The sequence below is a fragment of the Anarhichas minor genome, unplaced genomic scaffold (genome assembly GCF_050575085.1).
Source record: "Anarhichas minor isolate MPS153535 unplaced genomic scaffold, ASM5057508v1 ptg000005l, whole genome shotgun sequence".
NCBI classification, from domain to species: Eukaryota; Metazoa; Chordata; class Actinopteri; order Perciformes; family Anarhichadidae; genus Anarhichas; species Anarhichas minor.
Window position 1 is genome coordinate 3,849,881 of NW_027466451.1, and position 24,752 is coordinate 3,874,632.

Below are 24,752 nucleotides of genomic sequence, written 5' to 3' on the forward strand. Positions count from 1 at the left end.
ATATACATATATATATATATATATATATATATATATATACGTATATATATATATGTATATATATTAGTGCTGGGCAAGTTAACGCGTTCATTAATTAACGCCGACAATTATTTTATCGCGAGTTAACGCATTTGTTAAATTTATTATAATTTTTTTTTTCTTTTTTTTCTTTTTTATTGAAAGACAAGAGACAACACATAGACATAACAACAAGAGGATGACAAGAACAGTGGGATAAAAGCCAGCAAACATCCTATAGTCAGTTATGTGTGTGTGTGTGTGTGTGTGTGTGTGTATGTCCTTGAGCCTTTTGAGATGAAAAAAATAATAATAATAATAATAATTAAAAAACAACAACAACAAAAAAACAGGTAAGTATTTTATTATTATATTAATTATTATTGTAACAGACTGTCTCATGTTTATCGTTTTGTATTGGAGATATGATGTCCCTTCAGGGTTGCCGTAGAGAAAAGGCGACTTCCGCTTCTGGTCGAGGGGGGGGGGGGCAGAAATAAAGAGAGAAGCTGCACCAGCTGTTGCTCTCCCTGGAGACTACTGGACATCGCTGCGGTAAACTCAGCAGACACTTACATGTTAGTGCACCTATATGCTGACATTCACGGTAAACAAATTTAAACGGCACAGATCGGGAGCGAGCGAAGGACTTTGAAAGTTAGAGGAAAGATTAACGTGAGAAAACATCCGGTTTATTCAGACGAACATCAGAATAAGATGCCAACAAAGTATGAATTATATTCACATTAAGTATAAAACATGCTACCTGCATCTCGTGAACCAAATGTTATTGCCCTTTTGTTCATATAGCAGTACTTTTAAAATAAAAGTGCGCAATACACTACTTTTGAATTCATTATTGAACTTTGCCATAACAATGAGATTAATCGTGATTAATTTTGAAACAACGATGATACTGTGTAAAGGTGTATGTGTGAGCGAAGCAAAACCAACGGTAGATGCTGATAAAAACCTTATAAAAGCTATTAAATAAACTGGTGGCCAAGCAATAATTAAAAAAGAAAGTCTGTTGTCCTGTATTCCTGGAATGGCTACATTTGAATAGCTCCACAAAGAGACGAGCAAACAGTGCAGAAAACTGGAAGCTTTTACACAAACATCTCATCCTCCAGTTGCTACATTCAGCCACCCGTGACTAGATGGATCAAGCAGAGAAACAAAGGTCTTATCACATGTGGACAAAGTGATGAGGGTGCACCTTGTGCCGTCCGTGCTGATTTCAATGGGGGGGAAAGTTGCGGCGCACAATATGCAAATGTCATGCGGCCAACATCTCTCATTCCCCAACCCAAATAAATGAGACTCTCAGCAGTGATAGCGTGCCTTCATGCTCCATTATAATTAACTATTGTATGATAACCCGACACCCACCTACTACACGCACACACCTACTACACACACACACACACACACCTACTACACACACACACACTGAGCCTGGTAAACTATAATAACCATTATTATGCCTGCCATTACTACGCTTTATTTGAGGTGTTTTGAATAACTCTGTTGGGAGGATAAGGAGCGAGGAGGGCTGGGCCAGCAGGACAACGCGCCTCGCTCGGCTGGCTTCCCCTGGAGGACACAGGTTGTGTGATTGGACCCTCTTTGCTCTCAGTGTCCCACCCGAGAGGGCTGGAGAGAGGACCTGGGCCGGTCTATGATGGGCTGGATTCACCAGGGTGCTCCGCTGCAACCAGTGCTCTGTTCTTACTGCAGGTGGGAAGCACTAGTGTGTTCAAAATGTAAGATAACGTTAAAAGATGAGAAATATTTAACACAGGAATATGCTTTTTAGTTACAAAATCAAAAGCTTAATGCAACACGTAACATATTCATAGTCAACCCAAAGAGGATAACGAATTACAAATAAATCATTTTCAGTATTTTTCATACAAAATGCCCAAATTCTCAAGTTTTCTAAATGATGGGGATTTACTGCTTTTCTTTGTCTTGAATAAAAACACAAGCAGTTAGAAGATGTCTGCTTCTTCAGGCCAATGGTGCATTGACATTCAGAGCAGAGGAACACAACAGCTTACATTTATCAAAGTGCAGATTCATAAGAGTAACGTTAAACTAAAGATCATTTTCAGTATTGAATAATCTGCAGGTGTTCTTCTTGATTAATTGATTGTTTGGTTTATATTGTGCAAAATAATAAAAATATCTTTCTCTATTTCTTAAAGTTCAAGTTGACAAAGTCTAATTCTTTGAATAACTTATTTTGTTCAAAACAAAATCTAAAACTCAGAAGTTAACCATCACATCAAACGCTCATAACTGAGGAGCTGAAATGAGGATAATTCAATGTTATTAATTTTCCTTGAAAAATGAAAGCGATTAATAGACAAAATAGTTGCAGATACATTTTCTGTCAGATGAATGGACAGCGTTTAACTCTCACATGACTCTCACAGTTTGTGTATTAGGAAACATCACATGTCTGTCATCACACACTCCTCCTTACTTCCACACACCACTTAACCTTTCTTGTAGATCTGAAGAGTTTTCTCCATGAATAAAGCTCTTTATTAATCAATTCATATTCATAAACTGGTGGAAGTTTCACTTCTTTAGTCTGGTGCCTTGGAGAGAAAACAAAGACTTTCTACACAGTAGTGGAGGAGAGACGGCCAGCCAGCCAACGACGAGGGATTACTGCGACTCCATTTGCATATCAAGGATGTTAAGCAGTGAGGGGGGAAATATCGAACCCTCCAGCCTGCAAGGTCAATCAAAAGATAGTTCTTTTCTCCTCTATTCATAATTTATTTTGCATATCACGCAGTGCGGACACACTGTAGATTAAAACGGTGGCTTTAGCATATCATGCCATCCCTGATAGTGAGCAGCTCCCACCTAGACACCATGACACCACCACACCCTCATCACACACACACACACACACACACACACACACACACACACACACACACACACACACACACACACACACACACACACACACACACACACACACACACACACACACACACATCATCAGGATTGTTTTAAGACGAACGACACTTTGCAGAAAAGAAACAGAGAATTGCTGAAGCCTCGAATCCATTCCAGGTTTATCATCTCTTTAATTTGAATGTTTCTCTCTTTTACTCGTATCAGTGTGAGCAACAGAGCCAGAGTTCTGATAGCTGCTGCTGGAGGAAACAGAACGGCGTTGACTATCATCTCTGACTAAGGAAGTTATTGAGATTGACGTATAAACAAGAAGTCATTACCGACTGATGGGCGGTGTTAAATATGTCGACTGAAGAATGTTGTGTCCAGTAATGAATTGATTTATCTTTAAGAGGAGAAGAAGAAGAAAACGGCAGAGAGGACGAATCAAAATGTTCTGTTGTTGTTTTTCTCAGTTTTATGTTAATATCAGTCCGTCTGAACAATAATGACGCCACAAAGAATTATTTGAATGAATTATTTGAATAAATCAAGAGATTATTATCATAACGTTACAACACAAACCGTGCACGGAAAGGGAAATTAAAATGTTCATATCTAGGAATTATTGTATTTCAAACTAGAATAAATCATTTTTTAAATAATTAATAGATTAATATTCAATTAATTTAGACTTTTCATACACACGAGACTGCATGGAATATATAATATGTTCACACTGTGACAGAAAACAAAAGGGTGATGGATAGAGGTAAAGATATATATGTATACTGTATATATATACTGTATATATATGTATATATGTATCATGAAGAGATGGACAGAAGACACGAGGAAGAAGGAAAAAGAAAATGATGGAGAAACGGTGAAAGCTGAGAAAAAAGGACCGATAACTGTGGACGCAAAGGGACACAAATAAATCAATATTCTGTATGAGTGGAACACACCGGAGCGGAGACGTGTCCTCTTTAAATGAAACAGCTCGGCAGTAACTTCTCTTAGAATAAGGCTAAAAGATTGAGACTATTGTAAATCTATTTCCTAACCATGACATTGTCACACACTAACACCATCACATAAATATCATAAAGCAGTTTATTTCCACTAAAGTGGTTCATTCATTGATTGATTATTAGTCAATCAGCCTCATCACAGCCTCATCCATCTATTGTGTCTGAAATCTGAAGACTTAATGCTTTTCAATGTCACAATCAAATGATAATGAGCATTTTACAATATGTTGCAACATTCAGCAGACAAACGATGAATCAATTAGTCTGCAAATTTATCTGGGATGAAAACAGATGTCATCTATCAAAACTCAAAGCTTCTGTTATCTACGCATGTAAATACTTATCATTTACTATCGAGTATTTTAAGTTCATCAATGTATTGTTTGGTCTAAATTAGAGTTTCTAACGTCCGGTGTGACTTATTGCTGCTTTTGGACGATCAGAGAGATTTTCAATGATACAAAACAGAGAGAAGCAGAAAATCCTCACATTGGAACCAACAAAAAGACTTTAAACATTGCTGCTGATCAATATTTCCTGTGTGTTGTTTCAGCGCTGCGGTTACGACGTAGAAGTCTCGTTTCTCCTGAATGCTCCTCAAAGTGCTGCTAGGTTACTGGTACACTCAGAAATCAGTTTCAGTGAAGCAGCGTGTCACTTTGATTGTATTATGTAGTAATAATTAAACAAATACACATATGACAAAACAACAACTAATAAATCCAACACCCAAATACCAAAAAAGAAAAAGAAAAATTGAAAAGAAACGAAAGATACTATAAATATTATGCAACACAAACAACGTGTTCTGCATAATGGTTGCAGTGTTAGTAAACGTTACCAAACGTTACCAAAAGTTACCAAAAGTTACCAAACGTTACCAAAAGTTACCAAAAGTTACCAAACGTTACCAAACGTTACCAAACGTTACCAAAAGTTACCAAACCTTACCAAACCTTACCAAAAGTTACCAAACGTTACCAAACGTTACCAAAAGTTACCAAACGTTACCAAACGTTACCAAACGTTACCAAAAGTTACCAAAAGTTACCAAACGTTACCAAAAGTTACCAAAAGTTACCAAACGTTACCAAACATTACCAAACGTTACCAAAAATTACCAAACGTTACCAAACGTTACCAAACGTTACCAAAAGTTACCAAAAGTTACCAAACGTTACCAAACATTACCAAACGTTACCAAAAGTTACCAAACGTTACCAAACGTTACCAAACGTTACCAAAAGTTACCAAAAGTTACCAAACGTTACCAAACGTTACCAAACGTTACCAAAAGTTACCAAACGTTACCAAAAGTTACCAAAAGTTACCAAAAGTTACCAAACGTTACCAAACATTACCAAACGTTACCAAAAGTTACCAAACGTTACCAAACGTTACCAAACGTTACCAAACGTTACCAAAAGTTACCAAAAGTTACCAAACGTTACCAAACATTACCAAACGTTACCAAAAGTTACCAAACGTTACCAAACGTTACCAAACGTTACCAAAAGTTACCAAAAGTTACCAAACGTTACCAAACGTTACCAAACGTTACCAAAAGTTACCAAAAGTTACCAAACGTTACCAAACATTACCAAACGTTACCAAAAATTACCAAACGTTACCAAAAGTTACCAAAAGTTACCAAACGTTACCATTAGATAATTGCATATTTAAACAGAACATTTCAATAAACTTGACATAAAAAAATAAATCTCTTAATGTAAGTAATCAGCTGGGGAAGTTTCATGGTGTTATATTATTATTACTATTCACCTGCAGTGTTGATACATGGCTTTAAATCTGCACTTCAGCAGCTCTTACATCCACCAGACGCTACAGTTTATTCCTCTCTGTATGCTGAAGGTTAACACAGAGCGGTCTGTTCATACATCATCAACGTATTGCTAAAAACACGGAGGAAATAGATTGATCTTTGTATTAAAAGAGATATAAAAAATCCAACAAAACATCTGCTTTATGTTCTGAAAATGTATGCAAGTTAGCCCATATTTGATAAGATAGTTCATCGTTTGCATATTTAAAATGCGATTTCAGAAAACTTGGGGAAGTTTGAAGGCGACATCGATGAGTTAAATCTTCGTCCTCTTCGCCTGTAGTGTGATTCCATTCAGAGCTAGAGAGTCGTGGAGGAATGCCAACACTCCCACAGGAGATAACACCCTGTTCAGTTCCATACCAGCTAATACACTCATCTGTTTATGGCAAATGTCTGATACATGGGGAGCGTTGTGTATGAACAAGAACACATTAGCCAGGGACTCCAGTCCTGCTGTGACACGCAGGAGGAAGAGAAGAAGAAGAAGAGATGTGTGCTGTTGGGGGGTGGAGAGGAGGAAGGCTGTTAGTAGGGTTGTTAGTGGTGATGGAGAGACCGGAGGAGGAGAACGTGGATGGATGGAGGGAAGGAGGGAGGGGGAGGAAGGGGAGGTGGAGGAGGGGGGGGGCTTGACGATAAGAGAAAAATTCAGACCGGTCAAAGTTTCCTTTTTGCCAATCGTGCTCCTGATAAAGACAGCGCCTGCTCCGGAGCTGATAGAGGGGCTATCTCTCTCCCTTACTCCCCCCTCCCTCCTCCTCCATCCCTCCGCCTCGCTCACCCAGCAGTTAGTTTGTGCGGAGAGGAAGGGAAAAAACAACAAAAAAAAGCGGACGGCCCTATCAGTGCAGCATCACGGTGCTACCATCAACCAGCCGGAGCGCAGCAATTAATATCGCTCCAATTACTGTTAAAGGGACGAGGCTGGGACAGCACGATAATGAACACATCCTCTCCTCCCCACCGTAGGAATTAAAACACGCGCACACACACACATAAACAGACACACGCGCGCAGACAGACATAAAACGTGCGCAGCTTGAAAAGGAAATAATGCGAGATAGTGCGGTAATCTTCTTGCATTGTTTAACTCATTGAAGACAACAGACAGAGAGAAATAAATAACCAAACAAACCTCGATAAGAGAGGAAATAAATAATAAAATTATGGCGATTTACTTGTTATCTCCTCTTAGCCGTGTGTGTGTGTGTGTGTGTGTGTGTGTTTTTGTTACGACTTGAATACATTTTCTCCCGGCCTGTCACATCACGTCTCCTGCGGGGGGACAGTTGGACAAACCAACGGACCCTGAAAGAGAAGACGGAGGAGCGTCTCCAGGACACACAGCCTACACTGGAGAGCATATAACAGCCCACATGATAGTATGCTGGCTGGAATTCGGACATTTTGGACTTTTCTGCAGCACACCGACATTCAGCACACTTTACCTTGTTACGTGGAGAGTTGAGTTTGGATTTCTTTCAAACCCCAACGATGTTCTGTCCTAATGAAAGGTTTTAGTTTCTCAACTTTGACCATAACGGAGAGTTTCCATGTCCAGATATTTCAGAAATAAATTGAAATAAAAACTGCTGTTATTTAATGTCAAAACATGTTATTAAGGGTTTTTACAGAATATCAAAGTTGCGACTGGTTGGGCTCTCTGTTAATTGTGAAAATATAGGATATTAACAGTATAGTTTATCATAACTTAACAGAAGTGTTGATTAAATATGTGATCTCTGTGTGATGCAGAGGCCAGAGGGATGGTTTAAGTTACGGTACATTTTACAATACGCTCGTACTCTGTTATTAAAAACATGTTACGTTTATAATTGCATGTCTGATAACGTGAACAATGTTTCTGTGATAACCTGAGTAACGTTAGTCTGAGTCCAGTTATTTACTTCTCATTGTGTATTGTTTCATATTGCATTGATCATAAACCAAACTGATTGTATGTGCAGCACAACTTGGTAACGACTGCTGGTTAAGGTAATATTCATGAGTTGTGATCAAATTTGATATCTACTGTGTGACGGCTGTCTCCGGCCCTCCTTCTCTCTCTAATTACAAACTGATTAATGATGTTGTGCATCACTGAAACACGGTTTGAAGTCAACTCTCACGACTTGTATTTATACACATTCATGCAAAGCTTTGGGGAGCAGGAGTACAGCCCCATGTGCTCTGGACTCCACGACAAACCTCTCTGTGCGATCATAGGACAGAAGTAAATAATGACTTGACTTTAATGTGAAAGTCCTCCACACATTCAAGCATTGTGAAACACAGAATGTGGTCGCCTCATGATTTCCTGTGCAGGTACAAAGAACTAAACGCTTTCACAATCCTGAAGTAAAAAAGCAAATATTGGAATGAAGTCAGACCTGAAATCACGGAACACTTTTGTGTTTTGCGTCAGTGTGTTTGTCTTGGTTGGTCACAAGTAGCAAATGACAGTGAGCATACTGACCTGGACCCCTCCACTGCGACGCCTCCTCCTCTTCCTCCCCGTCCTCCTCCTCCTCCCCGCCGCTGTGTGTCGGGCCTGGCTCCTCCCCGTCCTCGTCTTTATCGTCGGGGCCTCCTCCTGAGTCCTGCGTCCTGGGCTCTGGACACACAACACAGTCTCATTCACACACATTCAAACATCCTCAGCCCCGGTAGCACGCTTTAGTATCAGCCTTCGAAAAAAACTCACACGGATTGAAACCTGTGTGTGTGTGTGTGTGTGTGTGTGTGTGGGCAGTGGCTGTTCCTGTCTGTTGATCAAAGGCGGCAGTGAAATGAGTCCCTGTAACGTGACACCTCGCCACGCAGAGACGGGCCCTTTGATTCTCAAAGACTCATCAGAAACTCTCTACCTTCACTTCTGTCTCTGTCCATCTGTCCTCCAACAGCTTTTCATTGTCTCTCCATCCAAGCCCACCATCCTTCCCTCTTTCTCGCTCTCTCTCTTCACAGTAGGGGGGTCTCGTCCCCCCCCTCCCCCGGCCCGTCACCTTCAGCAGAGACCGAGGCCGCCTCTGTTCCTGTAATCAGCATTGATATCCCTGCTGCCAATGATCAGGCTGATTACAGAGCCTCCTGCTCGCTGATCAAAGAGATGCGTGCGGAACTGTGTGTGTGTGTGTGTGTGTGATGTGCTTATCCAGCGTGCACACTCCTGAACCGTGAACTTTGCCTGTGCAGCTGCTATCAGCTGGTTCATCACACTGCTGGGTCACTCCCTATTAGCGGGACTCATGATTAGAGAGATTAGATTAATAGTTGCATCACAGCACCTCAGGCTATCTGAGCCGAGGATCTCTTCTTCATTGGTCTTGCATCATGATCATCGGGCCAAGGGTTAGGGGGAGTCACAGCCTTCACACACACGTCACTAATCGTCAGATCTTTAGGCTGAGTTTGTGTTTCTAACTGCACACTTGAATATAATAACGGATTATATGAGCGGTCACTATGTTAGTGTTGTGTAATGGAGTTCATGATCAAAGCAACTTGTTGCAGTGGGTAACCCTGAAGAAGAGATCATCTCTATCTGCATGAGATCATGAGATCATGAGATCATGAGATCATAGTGTGTTCTAGATGTGCAGGTGATATTCTGCTGCATAATGACTCTAACCCTCATCTTTGATTCGACTCATGTGATGCGTTTGGACATATTATCCACAGATTCATCCGTTTCATGTTTACGTTGACTCATAAGTAGAGAAATGTGTGCGAGGTTGAGTTCATGTCCGGCTCAGTATTTATCTTCTCAGGAATTCTCTCAAAGAAATATTTGAAGGGATCCTTATCAGACATGTTAGTGTTTATGTAATCAAATGAATATTGACCCATATGTGAACAGTTTGTTCTAAACTCTCAAATATGTAAGTTGGTAGAAGCCTGAGAGCCTGCTGGTGTTCTGCTGGTGTTCTGGTACCAGAGTCTCGTCTCTGAGCTCAGCAGCGTGTGTGGTGAGAGCTTGACCTGATAACAGACACACTCAAACTTATGATGATGAAATCACACTTCACAACATCTCTGATCAGTAAACGTGTGACACAAAAACATAAGAACACCCTATTGAACGACATCCACACTAAATACAGAGACGTGCATAGAAGAGCTCCTCCCTGACGCGTTACGGCAACACTTTATAATAACCATCGTTAGTCGTTGAGTAGAACGTAGTTAATAGTTATTTAACTGTTAACAAAGAGAGAAATGATTATTAATGATGGTTACATTTGCTAAAGTAATTTAGTGAATGTGTTATTATGGGTTGAAACCATCACAACCAGGCTGAGCACTAATATGCAGAGATCTTATGCCATAATGGATGAGTGTAGTGTAAGCGTAGCTGTGTACAATACTGACTTCAGTCATGTTCAAACCTCCAGTCTATCATCCAGTGTGTGGCCCAAAGAAATATCAAAAGTGATGATGGATAAAGAAAACACGTCACAGATGCTGCTGGAAACATAGAATATCATATCTGCAGTGAGAACATAATGCAGAAACCTCCAGGTTTGTTTAAAGATTATTATTATCATTATAACTGTGTCTTTTTAAAAAACACTTAATCCACTTTCTTCCAACGTCTGCTCCCCCCCCCCCCCCCCCCCCCCGATAACACCTCAGCTGTCTGCACAAAGGCCGTGTTTACCTTTGCATTCCCGCTCCGATAAACAGCGATAGCGCCCGATCGATACCAGCCATAAACGCCCCACGACCACGTGACGCCCTCACACTCTGCAGTTATTAATGTAACCGTTGAGAGATTGGATCTGCATCGTCAAATAAATCAACACACACACACACACACACACAGAGAGACGCACACACCATCCGTCTTCACGTCACGTCCACCTCTCCACCTCATCCACATGCAAACACACAGCAACATACTGTACACACACTAAAGCACACACACACACACACACACCCTTGCCTAAACAGTGCCATTATTTTCAGCTATAAATCACATTGAATGGCACATTGATTTTATCCTGCAGGGGCTGGAGCGAGGGAGGGGGAGCTGGAGACACAGTTATTGCGTTTAATATCATCAATATTATCTCCCATATCATCTCAGACATGGAGGCAGGTATCAGGAGGAGTCGACAGACACTTTTCTGCCAGACCCCCTCCTCCCTCTCTCGCTCTGTCTCCCGCCCTCCCCTCCCCTCCCCCTGTAGCGAGACAGTCTCCATCAATCTGATAAGCTGAACTTCCCCTGTCACACCTGCAGGGCAAAGTCACCCAACAATCTTCTTCTACAACTTCTACAGCATTTCTCTCCCTCTGTCTCTCTCCCTCTCTCTCTCTCTCTGTCTCTCTCTCTCTCTCTCTGTCTCTCTCTCTCTCTCTCTCCCTCTGTCTCTCTATGTCTCTCTCTCTCTCTCTCTCTGTCTCTCTCTCTCTCTCTCCCTCTGTCTCTGTCTCTCTCTCTCTCTCTCTCTGTCTCTCTCTCTATGTCTCTCTCTCTCTCTCTCTGTCTCTCTCTCTCTCTCTCTCTCTCTCTCTCTCTCTGTCTCTCTCTCTCTGTCTCTCTCTCTCTCTCTCTCTCTCTCTCTCAATTCAATTCAATTCAATTCAAATTTTGCTTTATTGGCATGAAAGTTTAAAAACAGTATTACCAAAGCATCAAAAAATTAAACATACAATAACATCAATACACAACAATATCAATATAACAATAATATTAATGCAACATCTCATAAAGTGGTGTGAGACAGAGCCCCCATTGCTCCCACGTTACCTGTAGACCACCGCAGCTCTCTGACACCGAAGCAAAGGGAGGAGCGAAGTGAGAGAGAGAGATCCATGGATAGATAGATCTCTCTCTCTCTCCGTCTCTCTCCCAATTCAACCCAAACTCAGATCTGCTCCGTTGGCATGAACGCCCAGAGACGGCATCGCCAAAGCGTCACCTGCTGTCCCTCAGGTTGTGGCATGTTAGTACATACTGGGCAGCAGGTCTGCCCTCTCTCCTTCTCCTAGGAGGACTTTTCATTTTGAGATATCACTCGATTTTTTAAAATCTGAAATCACAGAGTCAAATTTGTTTAGGTAGATGTTCCTAATTTTATGGAATGTTTTGCATTTTAGGAGGAAGTGCATCTCTGTCTCAACCTCACCGGTCCCACAGTGACCACATGTTCTCTCTCTCTCTCTCTCTCTCTCTCTGTCTCTCTCTCTCTCCCAATGCACCATCAATGTGGTGACGCACGTACAGGTAGACAGAAGAGAAACAAGTAGTGAAGTGTAATAAATAATACTAAGTTATTCAATAAAAGATGAGGCACATGTGTTGCATCACACACCAATGAGACGGAGGACTGAGACAGGTTGTCTATGCACCTATCAGCAGTGCTGAGGTGGGTCAATGTGGCTGGAAGTAACATCTCAATATCTGAAAGATCCTGTGAGATATCATGATTCATATTAGTAATGTTTCACAAATGTGTTCAACAGCTGTGAGTGTGGATCCACTGTGAGAGGCTTCATCAGCAGAATGCACACCGGCCCTATTCAATAGATGGATGAATTATTACAGGTACGTTACCTCCTTACATGCTGGGCAGGGCCCCTGCATCTCTAGCCTCCCTCCTGCACACCAAACTCCAACACATGATTAATCATTCAGTCTGTGAAGTGGCTAAGGGAAATACATGGGGCATGAAGGCATCACGAGGGCGGGGTTTGTTACCTGCTTCACGCAGTGGTGGGCCGTGTGTGTCATACCTGGGCCTTCTGTGCTGTCCTACTACAGCTGAACCACCTCCTAATAACCTCATGATGAGCCACAGCTACGGTTATTTGTTTCTAGGGTGTAACATCACGTATTCGTATTAAACTGTTCGGTACGAGGCTTATGAACCGAACAATACGTTTGAATAATACTGGTGCGTTTGGAAAATGCAGAAGCTTCAATTGTGGGAAATATAATGTTTTTGGTGGACTGCGCTCAACCTGACACCATGCTGTCTGACACCCACTCTGGTGAGGCACGTGTGTTCTGAGAGGCACACTATGCTAAGCTAGCTTAGCAGGAAAACAACAGCAGCACACAAGCTACAAACTCAGTTTAGCTGTTCCTACTGATTCAAACAGGCTAAAGCAATCACCACACAATCAACCATTCCTCCAGACCATCATTCCTGCTTTGTTAAAGAAAACAAAACCCCAAACAGAGAATCAAATGTCCGACCCTAACCCCGCGACAAGATGCTTCGTCATTAACGGACAATGCATAGTCAGAATCAATGTAATTAACACGACAAGAACAAACTCACAAGAATCAGTCACAATTATTCATATGACAACAAAGCAACAAATCAATCCAGCAACTCTGCAGCGCTAACACACGTATTCATCCGCACACTGAAGAGCACGAGCCATTCAAATGTTATTCACATCAGAGGAACAATATTCACCATATCATATAAACGACACCATAGAACAGTACGCAGTAGTAACACTACTACAGATGTAAAAACACAAAAGCACTTCACAGAAATCCGTTTCTCCTCTTTCAGCCATTGAGTGTTAAAAAACAAAGCTGCACCAAGCAAAACGCTAAAAATGTCATGTCAATGTCATAACTTCTTACATATCTTTCAACTTGAACTCTACTACTACTAAGTTCTGCTGGCTAGCTTCAGCTTCAAAACAGTCACGCTAGCCCACTGACCAATCACGACGCACGTTAATGCTGACGTACTTGTAGTCCAGCTAGCAGGCTCTGGCACGTCAAAGAATACGCCCAACATGTCAAACTAAAGATCTGATTGGTTGAACACTATGACAGTCAACAATATCGTCTCCATTCATTTAAACTGCACATGGATTCACTTGTGAGTCTGCAGGCCTCTGGCCTCTGTTCTTACCTAGAGACACAGAGGTGAGATCTGATTGGATAAAAGCTCTACTTAAAACAAGCTGCACTGGAAGCAGAGCAACTGAGGAAGACAGTAGCTGTGCAATGAGAAAATAAGATAATGGGAAAAATATTTATATAAATTATAATACATGTAGTGTATTTAAGAACAATGATTAAATCATAAAATAGCTATAACTTTGTGATTCTGTCTAGGCCAGCAGAGAAGGCCTTGCTGGCCCTGACGCCCACCACTGGTGCACGTGTAGCGGCCTTCTAGCTCCACTGGGAGCACGATGAGTTCTAGTGACGATGCTGTTTGTTGTGCAGGGTTTACTATGTACTAGGACTGAATGAATGAACCGGATCATTTAACTACAGTAGTACGGATACATGTTGATGCATCTTAATATGAAATGTAAAAACACCCACACGGTTGCTCTCTAGTACAGTGCGGTATCAATTTGAATCATTTTTTATACACATTTATATGTTGTTTCTACATGTTGGACGGCTATGGGACTGCCGTAGAGAAATAAACAGCCATAATAGCCAAAATAGAGAACCGAGGTCAGTGTGACAGTTGCAGTTGATTATAATGGAGGTGCTCTGGTGTGGGTGTACCCCGTGTGTTTGGGCTGAAAGGCGTTTAGGCACCGACCAGGAACCCCCATTCGAATCCGACCAGGGACCTTTGTAGCATCTCTCTCATAGACTGTGATGTTTCCAGAAAATAGTTTAAAATGCCGTTCAAACACAAACCTATTTTTATTTCAGTTCACAATGACATGAAACAGAAAGAAGCAGAGCCTCTGGAACCCTGGAGAGGCTGATATGAAGAGCACATATTTCAGATTTTACCTTGATAAATATTGAAACAATTGTTCTATTATCAACACGTTCATCACATACACTTCCTCTGTCACCACTGATCGGATTCTGAGGGGAAAGAAAAGTGAGAGAAAGTGTTGTGATTGGTCCAGTCGAGGGCAGGACAATTAGAGGTGAAAAGGAGGCGACGTTGTGACTAATCGGGCCAGAAGAGGATTCTATCGCACTTCCTGTGATGCATGCATGATAGGACCGAGACTTGTTTTAGCGTTTCACTGCAACTGTACAGCAATTCTGAGAATAAGAGAGGAGGAGAAAAACACACCACAACACAGAGAGAGAGAGAGAGAGAGAGAGAGGGAGAGAGAGAGCTGCACTCTTCCTCAGTAAAGCTGTGTGTATGTGCACGTGTGTGTGTCCACTCATTGTATCAGCACTAATACACCGTCTCTCTCCGTCAGGTGGAGGAGGAGGGTGTGATGGAGAGAACAGAGACGGAGAGCTCTGTCCTGTTACTGGTAGAATGTGGGGGGGGGGGTTTGTGCCGTTGCTAAAGTTATCAGGGCGGTTATCTCCAGTGTGTGTGTGTGTCTGTGTGTGTCTGTGTGTGTCTCTCTCTCTCTTTTCCAGATGGTGGATAAGAGGCCTTGCCTTTATTAGCCAGCTCTGGCCAGATAAAGACCTGGTATTGATCCCAGGTTGAAAGAGCAGGTTCGTCAAACATGGCTGATTTACAGAGGACTGATAATGGCAGCGCTGGGCAACCGAGGAACCCCGGAGAAGAGGGAGAGGAGTAAATCAACAGTGTGATGGGGAGGGTTGTGTGTGTGTGTGTGTGTGTGTGTGTGTGTGTGTGTGTGTGTGTGTGTGTGTGTGTGTGTGTTGAGAGAAGGGGGGGTGGGGGGTTAAAAGGCTAAAACGCACAAATAAAGAAACAAAGACACAGAGTCAGTTTGCCATCGACGGACTTGCTCACATGTGCAGTGTGCCTGAGTTCTCTCATCTTCCTCTATCTAATACACACATAACCCAGTCCTCACCTCACACACACACACACACACACACACACACACACACACACACACACACACACCTATAGCTAATCTCTAATCTCGTCTCGATTAGCACCTGACAGAATTTCCATGGGTTTATCAAACCAAGCCAACCAACAGACTCTTATCACTTCCAGCCCCAAAATTTCACAAGAGCAGGAATTTTTGAGATTAAAAAAAAAAAAAAAACACACAGCTCGTGAAATCTTGAATAAGTCAAAAGAATATGACTGAAAAACTCTGCTATCACACGGTACAAGGGGGGGAGGCTCGGGATAAGAGGTGCATGGGGGGGGCAGGTTCACTGGAGCCAAGATTGAACCCAGAGAATTTTTTTATTCATTTAAAGACACAATGGAGATAAAGATGTGGGAAGCTGCAGCCTCATAATGGTTCCTCAGTCTGCTGTAGTTGTCTCTGGGTGACGGTAACTGTCTCCTGACAGATAACAGGTAGATGAAAGAAAGACTTTGCGTCCTGATGAGGAGATACATTTGGTAATAACCACTAATAACTGCCAGTAAACTCGACATCTGGCTTATTTTACTAGAAGAGGTGTGTGTTGTCAGTAGCACAGCATAATCAGAAACCTTTACATGTTCTCCTCATGAGACTGAGTGTGAGCATACAGTGGATGGAGGTGCTTGATCAAAATGTCAGCCTTTATGTTGACAGACACACTGTCGACAGTTTTCATCGGGACTATTTCCTTGATAGAAAGTAGTTCCAGTGAAAACCGTTAACAGTAAAGGCCTGTAGAATATCAAGTACAAGAAGCTAAACAGGTACAGCTCCGCTTTTAATTCACTCTCGTGCTATAGTTGGATTTTCTTTGTTCCTCCTCTTACCTTCGTTGTACAGCGACGTGTACGGCGGGGGGCTGGAGCTGTCCCCCTCTGCTGAGTCATCAGGGTCCGAGGCTCCGCCCTCCTCTCCTGATAGGCTGAGGTTGTCCGGCGCGTTATCCTCCTCGCCGCCGAGATCCCCGAGGGAACCTGCAAGAAGAAGGAGAAGAAGAAGGAGGGAAAATGAAGAACCGAATGCGTACATAGATCAAACCCACCGTCTCCTGCTTCCTAAAGAACGACACCTCATTCTGACAGAATACCAAAGAAGAAGAAATAAAGACGAATATTGCAAACTGGATAGAGATTTTATTTATTATTGAAGTGGAGATTTGCCACCATTTATGTTGAAATATAATAAACACATGAATAATAAGAGTATCACCACTAAAACAAGAGCGCTCCTGAAAGTAGAGATCTGTCTGTGGACAGCAACATGATATAACATGACTAGTGCGGCAAGTTAACGCGTTATTATCACGTTAACGCATTCATTCATTAACGCCGACAATTATTTTATCGCGGGTTAACGCAGTTTATTTTTTATTATTAAGCGGACATTTATAACACAAGAACCGGCAGCGAGCGGTGAACAGCTGTTTGTGTGGCGTCACTTCCTGTTTCCTTCCCCTACATTCCGCTGGGTCCTAAGTCCCTCCAGATACAGCTTCTTATCACCATCTATGTACCAACGTACATTTATAACAAATACCACACATATTACACAGTAATCAGCGTTATTATGTGTCTGACCACAATACCAAAAAAAGCAAAAATAAATAAATGATTCATTTAAATTATTTATTTAGAGTTTTTAAAGTGTTTTGTTTGTAATATGTATAATAAGCATCATTTAGTTATCACTACTGAGAATTTAACAAACATGACGTAGATAGGTTTGCAGTTTTCAAGGTGTATATTTAAATTGCATCTCTTACACACATGAAGATAAAGTTATGAACACCGGCTGAATATCTATTATCAGAATCATTATAACTGTGTTATAACTGCTACTGCACTGCTACTGAACACTGCTGCTAACAAGAACCTGATGTGTTTAAAGTGTTTACAAACCAAATGTTATTGACCTTTTGTTCATATATCAGTACTTTAAAATAAAAGTGCACAATACACAACTTTTGAATTCATGATTTAATTTTGCGCATAACAATAAGATTAATCGCAAAAAAATCATGCGATTAATCGCGATTAAAACTTGTAATTGTTGCCCAGCACTGAAAATGACACTGAGTGTAAACACACCGGAGAGGTGAATAATAAACTCTTCTTCTTCTGAACTGGACTCATTCAGAAAAGGCTTTCCAGAAGTGGACGAGCTGAACGGTCTAATCCAGAAGATTAATAGCAAGAAGCCGAGGGGGACCTTAAAGCCAAATTACAGTATACCTAAAATTGTAGCTAAAAGAGTGATTAGTGCAGGGCTGATCTGTATCAATTACAGTTTCATAATCCCTGCTGACCATAGTAATTATACAGTACTTTTGATCTATTTTAGCCTGATTGAAGATTACATCCTCAAAAAAGAAACAGTGAGTTAATATGGATTTAATGTGACTTTTTTGAAATTGCTTCATTAATAATACTCCTATAAGATGAATACATCCGGCTGCTTTAATGGTGCATTAAGAGCTCTAAACTTACTGTCATATTTACCGGCTGCTTGTTTTTCTGTATCCACAGAGCGAGTTACAGTTACCAGTGTGTGAAGGCGAGCTGATTATGGAAGGTCGTTTCTATTGTGTTCATGTGCGTCGGATGACACGCTCCGCTCTCCGGTCCCGAGAGGATTCTTAATTCAGGGTGAGCATTTCTTTAAGAGGATTAGGAAGTGGCAGAGTGAGGCAGAAATGGTTAATCACTGCCGAGGGAGACAACAACTCTCGCACATGGAAAGTCAACCGAGGTTTCTTATTTCTGTCAGAGTGAAATTATTACCGAGAGAAAACCAGGATTTCTTTTTTCATTTCCCGCGTTCTAGGTTGTAAATTAATTTTATTAGGTTGTGTCGAACCAACGGAGGGATTGTTTCGGAGCTAAAGCCGTGACTGGGGGCGTATATATTTACAATACTGGAACAAAAGGAGTCTATAATCTATACAAAGCACACAACAATACCCATGAATAAAGAAGCTTGTAGAAAAAGGGAGGCAATTTTTCTAATTCTGTTAATTTCACTTCCAAAGCAATTAAAAGCAGGCAGAGATAATGCTGGGAAACAATCTCGGGCTGACAAAGTGTTTCTGTCTTTGTAAATGAAACATCTTTAGGCTAATTTCAACTTCCACGCCTGCATGGTTCACTCTAATTTCAGATAAAATGAACACAGCTAGATTTGGACCTTCATAAAAAGAGAAGTAGGAGAACGAGAGAAGAAGAAAAGATCGATCCTGAACACAATATTTTTAGAATGTCGCACGAGCTTTGCTAGATCTCATTTTCCGTATCTATGAGGACATTTTCATACAATTAATTTTCCTTTAATCATAATTGTACAAAGGGATTTCTCTATATAAAATTCCAATTATATTTCCTGTTTAAAATGTGAGTTTGAATTATGATTTCTTTCCTCATTACGGCTCTGGTTTAATGAATCAATCGCTGCATCGCTGCTTTCACACATCAAATGGTGCGGAAAAGTTTCAGCTCCACTTTCATCCAAGGAGAAATATTCTCTCTTCCTGTCTGGGATAGTTGGCGGGAAGGATAGCGGGGCCGCCGATAAGTGCGGCACATTCGACTTCATTTGCCAGTTTAAAAGTTAAAGCCTTATTAATTGTTACGCCGTGATATCCACAGGAAAATTGGACTGAACTGGTTTCCAGAGATGTAGAAATAATAGAACAGAGCCCACATGTGTATCTCTGTGGGAGGGACAGCAATTAAGTTGAGACTTATCCAACAGCATGCACCACTGAGCTCTCTGTGAACTACAGACCGAACAAAAAGCAGGAAGCTCAATTTATTCATATTTCCAAACTTGAGGGCAAATAAAGTTTGATGAAATTCAGGAGACACTTCCCATCAGTTCCTGGACAGAGAAGGACTCGAGTTTATTCCTCTACAGAGTCAGTTACAGACGGAGGACACGACAAACAGAGAGAAGCAACAAAGAATGAAGGTTATCACAGTGACTCTCCATCGATAGAGCACCGATAGAGCACCGATAGAGCACCGATAGAGCACCGATAGAGCACCGATTGAATGAGCTGTGACTGAATGAAGACGCTGTGAGTGAAGAGCAGTGATGAGCTCTAACGCAGCTCATCAAGTCCGACTGTAGTGGACACATGTGGACACATATTACAGACTAAAGCTGCACATTGATTATCATATCACTTATTCTTTTATAAATCATTTAGTCCATACAACGTGAGAACGTGAGAGATCTTTTCTAAAGACCATCTTCAGTTTGATTATTTGGTCCAAAAACGAATTCAATTTGGATCAAACTATGGCTGCGTGTCATACCCGAGTTATTCACAGAATAATGTTTTTCATTCAGAAAAATAGGACAAACTTCTCAAAACCTGTTTCAAAAACAGTGCCTTAATATGTTGATTCCAGATTTAGATTAGGGAAGATATGATCTAATAATAATAATAACAATAATACTAATACTAATAATGATAATAATAATAATAATGATAATAATAATAATAATAATAATAATGATAATAATACTAATAATACTAATAATGATAATAATACTAATAATACTAATAATGATAATAATACTAATAATAATGATAATAATGATAATAATAATAATACTAATAATGATAATAATAATACTAATAATGATAATAATAATACTAATAATGATAATACTAATAATGATAATAATAATAATGATAATAATAATGATAATGATAATAATAATAATAATGATAATAATAATAATAATGATAATACTAATAATGATAATAATAATAATAATAATAATGGTAATGATAATAATAATAATACTAATAATGATAATAATAATAATAATAATAATATTGATAATAATGATAATGATAATAATAATAATAATAATAATGATAATAATAATAATAATGATAATAATAATAGGTAAAAAAGAATAATAAGAGTTCTAGTGGTTTTTGATGCTCAATGATATGAAATCAATCAAATAGTCCACTAATGCATCAGAGAGATGATAATCAATAACTTGAAGGATTGATCAGACAAAACTAAAGAAGTGATCGTCTTGATCTGACGGTTATTTGAGTTGTTCTGTACGTTTAATGGACCACGCGTTCATGGATTACTCAGAACATGACAGTACTGGTTGCAGCCATGATGGACACATGCTGATGGTTTTCATAGAGGAGCAGGTTCCAGACCCAGACCTGTCCTGGATGTACGGTGTCCAATTGAGGGATCTCAAGCTTACAGAACTCCTCCGCTAAATGGATTATTTTGAAATGAGGGATTGCTCCTGAAATAAAATGATGAGTCCATTCGATGGAGGACAAGATGTGCTGCTCCAGGAACACTGGAGCTCTGCAGCTGTCTGTCTCGGAGGAGGCAGAACAAAGTGCTGCGGCTGATGAAGGCGCCAGAGATACTGCTTTATTAACTCTCCGTCCACATCAAACCTGCAGCAAGCAGCTCGCTGATTAAACACAGAGACAACACACATCAAACCCGCGTGCTCAACAAGCCTGATTAAACGGACGCAAGCCTCGGCGCTCTCACGCTAATAACCCGCCGCACGGAAAAACACATCAGACCTGAAAGCAAGAGAGGAAATCACAGAGGAGAACATTAAAGGAGAGAGGGAGAGGAGGAGGATGTGTGAGCTCTCCACAGAGAAACCAAGGTACCTGACACAGAGTCACACACTGGAGAGGAGCCACTTATTGATCACAGCCCAGAGAATTACTTTTAATCAACTCTGCTCTTTAAGCATCTCTTCCTCTTATCACAGCTCCATGGCCAGCGCTCCCTCCACCACCAGCCCTCACACAGGAGGAAGCGTCCACACAGCCCGCGATATCCATCGCTTATATTCTGCCTCAATAATAATCAGCTTCCTCTCCTCAGCCGGTAGGATCTGAGCCGCTAACGACGGCCCATTGATTACTCTCGGGATGGCCGACTCCAGCGACAGATGTGGAGTCCCAGGGACTTATCGACCGCTCCACACATCTCCACATCTAATGTGACGATGATAGAGTTCCCAGGGTGCATCAGTCCTCTGTCCGACACTGACACAACGTTAAGGACAAACTGCAGAGTGGAGCCACTCTTATATTTGTCATCTTATTGGAGATGGAAGATGTATCTGAAGAAAGTAACACCGTGGTGATGGAGCTAATGGCCACTGATGAAAGTACTGCAGTATTTGTATATTGTATACTGTGGCCACAGTCCTGTATTACAGTTTTCCTCTATTGAACAGGAAATGACACAATGTGACTATGCACACAATTGTGAAAACCTGAAGCTCGTGTATCAACAACGAGACCACGAACCTCTCGATCAGATTCTTCATCAACCAGCACTGACATCTTAAAAGATGAACAACTTCTTATTATATCACAGAAGCCGGAATGTTCATTGTCTTGATTTATCACGAAAAACCTGAAAATAGATATTAGATACTAGATATAGATATTAGATAATAGATATAGATATTAGATACTAGTTATAGATAGTAGATACTAGATATAGATATTAGATACTAGATATAGATATTAGATACTAGATATAGATATTAGATACTAGATATAGATATTAGATACTAGTTATAGATATTAGATACTAGTTATAGATAGTAGATACTAGATATAGATATTAGATACTAGATATAGATATTAGATACTAGTTATAGATATTAGATACTAGATATAGATATTAGATACTAGATATAGATATTAGATACTAGATATAGATATTAGATACTAGTTATAGATAGTAGATACTAGATATAGATATTAGATACTAGATATAGATATTAGATACTAGATATAGATATTAGATACTAGTTATAGATATTAGATACTAGTTATAGATAGTAGATACTAGATATAGATATTAGATACTAGATATAGATATTAGATACTAGATATAGATATTAGATACTAGTTATAGATATTAGATACTAGATATAGATATTAGATACTAGATATAGATATTAGATACTAGTTATAGATATTAGATACTAGTTATAGATAGTAGATACTAGATATAGATATTAGATACTAGATATAGATATTAGATACTAGATATAGATATTAGATACTAGATATAGATATTAGATACTAGTTATAGATATTAGATACTAGATATAGATATTAGATACTAGTTATAGATAGTAGATACTAGTTATAGATAGTAGATACTAGATATAGATATTAGATACTAGATATAGATATTAGATACTAGATATAGATATTAGATACTAGTTATAGATATTAGATACTAGATATAGATATTAGATACTAGTTATAGATAGTAGATACTAGTTATAGATAGTAGATACTAGATATAGATATTAGATACTAGATATAGATATTAGATACTAGATATAGATATCAGATACTAGTTATAGATATTAGATACTAGATATAGATATTAGATACTAGATATAGATATTAGATACTAGTTATAGATATTAGATACTAGTTATAGATATTAGATACTAGATATAGATATTAGATACTAGTTATAGATATTAGATACTAGTTATATATATTAGATACTAGATATAGATATTAGATACTAGTTATAGATATTAGATATAGATATTAGATACTAGATATAGATATTAGATACTAGTTATAGATATTAGATACTAGATATTAGATACTAGTTATAGATATTAGATATAGATATAGATATTAGATACTAGATATAGATATTAGATACTAGATATAGATATTAGATACTAGTTATAGATATTAGATATTAGATACTAGATATAGATATTAGATACTAGTTATAGATATTAGATACTAGATATAGATATTAGATACTAGATATAGATATTAGATACTAGTTATAGATATTAGATACTAGATATAGATATTAGATACTAGTTATAGATATTAGATACTAGTTATAGATATTAGATACTAGTTATAGATATTAGATACTAGATATATATATTAGATACTAGTTATAGATATTAGATATAGATATAGATATTAGATACTAGATATAGATATTAGATACTAGTTATAGATATTAGATACTAGATATAGATATTAGATACTAGTTATAGATATTAGATACTAGATATAGATATTAGATACTAGATATAGATATTAGATACTAGTTAGAGATATTAGATACTAGATATAGATATTAGATACTAGATATAGATATTAGATACTAGTTATAGATATTAGATACTAGTTATAGATATTAGATACTAGATATAGATATTAGATACTAGTTACAGATATTAGATACTAGATATAGATATTAGATACTAGATATAGATATTAGATACTAGATATAGATATTAGATACTAGTTATAGATATTAGATACTAGATATAGATATTAGATACTAGATATAGATATTAGATACTAGTTATAGATATTAGATACTAGTTATAGATATTAGATACTAGATATAGATATTAGATACTAGTTCTAGATATTAGATACTAGTTATAGATATTAGATACTAGTTATAGATATTAGATACTAGATATAGATATTAGATACTAGATATAGATATTAGATACTAGATATAGATATTAGATACTAGTTATAGATATTAGATACTAGATATAGATATTAGATACTAGATATAGATATTAGATACTAGATATAGATATTAGATACTAGATATAGATATTAGATACTAGATATAGATATTAGATACTAGTTATAGATATTAGATACTAGATATAGATATTAGATACTAGTTATAGATATTAGATACTAGATATAGATATTAGATACTAGATTTAGATATTAGATACTAGTTATAGATATTAGATACTAGTTATAGATATTAGATACTAGATATAGATATTAGATACTAGATTTAGATATTAGATACTAGATATAGATATTAGATACTAGTTATAGATATTAGATACTAGTTATAGATATTAGATACTAGATATAGATATTAGATACTAGTTATAGATATTAGATACTAGTTATAGATATTAGATACTAGATATAGATATTAGATACTAGTTATAGATATTAGATACTAGATATAGATATTAGATACTAGTTATAGATATTAGATACTAGATATAGATATTTATTTCTGAAAGCAGCAAATGTTTGGTGAGTTACTTTAAATTCTATAAAAGTTGTTGTTGATACAGTTTCT

At 38.7% G+C, this 24,752-nt stretch overlaps 1 protein-coding gene across 3 annotated transcripts in view; it reads right to left on the bottom strand.

The window, feature by feature from the left end:
* zfpm1 (zinc finger protein, FOG family member 1) overlaps nt 1-24,752 on the bottom strand; it is a 119,644-nt gene that overhangs the window by 52,318 nt on the left and 42,574 nt on the right. For 2 of the 3 annotated variants that reach the window (XM_076076327.1, XM_076076326.1), the window contains exons 2-3: nt 16,428-16,574; nt 8,297-8,434 (exon numbers count right to left, since the gene is read on the bottom strand). In XM_076076327.1, the coding sequence (XP_075932442.1) occupies nt 8,297-8,434; nt 16,428-16,574 (285 nt within the window). The remainder of the gene's footprint in view (nt 1-8,296; nt 8,435-16,427; nt 16,575-24,752) is intronic. The other variant, XM_076076328.1, reaches the window with a different exon arrangement.